Consider the following 3187-nt stretch of genomic DNA (forward strand, 5'->3'; position numbering starts at 1 on the left):
TTCCAGCACCAAGAGATGGGAAGGTTTTGCATGCAGGTATACGATGATCCTACATGAGATAATGCACAGGAGTACCAATCTCTTATTCTCTTCCAGGAGGCGATTTTCAGTCATGAACACAGGGTTCAAATGTATAGCTCATAATTTAGCAAAGGTTGTTTCTTCTCTTCAAGAGGGGTGTCCGCCATCAAGCATGCACCGGTGTGCGGCACCGCCATGGTGCCAGGTCTAAAAAGCCAATCGGGACCTAATTCGGTCAGCATCCATAGGTGTTGAACTTCCCTTTTATTGGCTAAAATTTACATATGAATTATATGTTTATACCAGGATTTGAGTACAAAAGTGTTGTGATCTAAAACAAACATAGATTTAATTGATGAAGTTTTAGGATATGGGAATTAAATACTTCTTGACATAAGTTTATAAATTTATTTCAATTTTCCATTATCATATTCGCAACGATATTGGTGTTTAGTTCCTTAAATATTTGACAAAGCTATATACAAAACAAACACTGTACTTTGAAGTGGAGGGAGAGTAAGATGATATCCGGAAAAAAAAAAAGATGATGTCTACCATTAAATCTCAAAGTATGCAGCCATCCCTGTAATTTACAATGGCAGTCAAAAAGTACTTATATACCCGCTTGATTCCTGGTCCATGGATGACCAGCAAGTAAGCTGCCTTTGTACACACCGAAAAAGGTATAGCCAGGCATGTCTGCCCCATCCGTGTAAGTGTTTGTCGGGGGATCGTACACCCGCAAAAAATGCACTACTCGCACGTCACCACCATTCAGGTACAGCGACACCCAGAAGACAATCTTCCCATCATCCAGTTTCCACAAGGGAAAACAATCTGCCCATCTTCCCATCATCCTGTCAAACGTCTTTGGGTAAGGCATGGTGATCGTGTATCGCTTCGACCAGAGAAGCTTCTCAGCGTCCGTGAGGAACCACAAATCCTTGGAAATATGGCTATCAACGTTACGGTTGTAGACTGCAACCAAGTTATCGCTCAGCTCAGCCAAGGAAACGTGGCATCGGACTGGGAGCGGCAAGTGCACGAGATCCGGCCGCCATTGCTCCGTCTGGAGGTCGTATGCTGCAATGTGATCGGGGTAGCAGTTTGTATAGCCCAAGAAATAGAGGACCCCCTTGGCAAGGGCCACACACCTAGGAGTAGTTGCAAGTTTAGTCATGGGGCAACCTGTCTCCCTCCACTCTCCGGCGCCACCGAGGGTGAGGACCTTGCAGCAACGGACTGTCGTGAGGCTTGCAGTGATGGCCAGCACCTTGGTCTCCCCGGTTGAGGAGGCCCAGCCGAACCCAAATCTGGTGGTGTGCTTGTTATGGTTGAACTCTGGGTCATCGGGCAATAGGGAGATGACACCGGTGGCTGGGTCGATCAGGCGGGGGCGCTCGTCCGCACCAAAGCGGCAGATCACGTCAAGGTTGCTGCACGCCACGATCCAGGAGTAACTTTGAAACCCAGTCTCGAAACGTATATGCCTGACGGTGTTGCCGGACCTGTCTAGGATGTGGATGCCTGCCGGCTGGCCCGGCTCCCACTTGAAGGAGGCGACGAGCGGTCCGTGGAGGGTATTGTGGGCGATAACGAAGGACGAGTCGGAGAGGAGGGACCGCCATGACCGGCAGACGGCACGGAGGCGGCAAAGCGTCTTCGCCGGCACTAGTAGAAAAAGGGGCAATAGGCCCGGTCTATTTGGGCCTTTAGACCCGGTTCCCGAACCGGGACCAATTAGGCGGGACTAAAGGGGTACCCTTTAGTCCCGGTTCAAAGATTAACCGGGCCTAAAGGCCTCGACACGTGGTGCCGCCAGGGAGCTCGCGGTGGAAGGCCTTTGGTCCCGGTTCGTGGTACGAACCGGGCCTAGGTTTCTACCAGCGTTTCTCTGCCGCGGCAGAGTTTCAGCAATGCATATATATCATTCAAGAAACCACAAAAAATCGTCATGAATATATATAGACATCGTCAACAGTACACGACATAGTCAACACAGTACACGTAATGCATGCATATTTACAATACAACACCTCCTCGACGAATTTCCTCCGCCGCACGATCTTCCGATAGTGCTCTCCACCTGGGGTAAGGACCTCGGTAATAAAGAATCCCGCGATTTCCTCTTGAATTGCTTTTATTTGATCCGCTGTTATGAGAGTGTCCCGCAGGCGTGTCATCTATATTTAAAAAAGGAGATCAATATATGAATGGAACTCAATACAATAGATGGTACTAATTAAGATTAATTGTGAAAATTTGTTATCGTACACGAGTGTGGTGTATTTGGGCATCCCCACCCTTGGGACAGGACATGTCACGCATGAAGGTGCAGACGTAGTATCCACATAAGTTATTCCCTTGTTCCTGCCTCATACACTTTACGAAAAAATAGTTCGATCAAACTAATAATCAAGCATCGTATTGAAAGTAAATATCATATATAAAGTTTCACGGACATAGCTATATATATAGTACTACTTACAGGGTAATCTTCAAATGTAAGCTCTGGTTTCCATTTACCCGGAACAGTATTGATGAACCGTTTCCAAGCCCTGTCCGGCAAAAAATAATGAGTAAATGAGTAATTGATTAGTTGATGATATCTTCGAATTAGAACAGATGAAGATGCCAATACGAAATTGATTGAAACTACCTCTGGAGGATGGCAGCCATGTCCGCCCATTCCGCATATTCTTTACGTTTCGAGTCCATGACTTTTACAACTCCAAGGGGAAGATCAATGATTAGGAGAATAAAGTGGAATCTGCACAAGCATAGCTCAATGATTACGAGAATAAAGTGGAAGGTGCACAAGCATAATGTATGTTATATATAACACTCACTTGAAGTTGTAGGGAAAGAATATATCCTCTTTGTCTGCTTGCTTCTCTAAAAACATTACGATGTTGTCCTCTGTGTCCTTGGGGTACTGTCGAACCGTAACTTCATGAACTGTGTTTGAGTCTATGAACCCCAGCGGTAGGAGCTTGCCTCTTTTGTATTCCAGCTTCTTCATTCTGCATAATTAAATGTATAGCGTACACAAAGAATATAATGAGGATAATTGTTAGTGCAAATGAATGAGCTACAAACTTAATTACACAAATAAATCACTTACAGGCAGTAGCAACTGATGACAGCTTTGTCGAGGGCGTCTTGA

At 45.7% G+C, this 3187-nt stretch overlaps 1 protein-coding gene across 1 annotated transcript; it reads right to left on the minus strand.

The window, feature by feature from the left end:
* Nucleotides 1-578: 578 nt before the first annotated feature.
* Nucleotides 579-2739, minus strand: LOC127346912 (F-box protein At3g07870-like). Its single transcript, XM_051373155.1, has 3 exons — nt 2727-2739; nt 697-1692; nt 579-604 (listed from the first exon to the last, which is right to left on the minus strand). Exons 1-3 carry the CDS (start codon nt 2737-2739, stop codon nt 579-581), a joined length of 1035 nt encoding a protein of 344 aa, XP_051229115.1.
* Nucleotides 2740-3187: the final 448 nt, after the last annotated feature.

This window comes from Lolium perenne, chromosome 4 (genome assembly GCF_019359855.2).
Source record: "Lolium perenne isolate Kyuss_39 chromosome 4, Kyuss_2.0, whole genome shotgun sequence".
Taxonomy (NCBI): domain Eukaryota; kingdom Viridiplantae; phylum Streptophyta; class Magnoliopsida; order Poales; family Poaceae; genus Lolium; species Lolium perenne.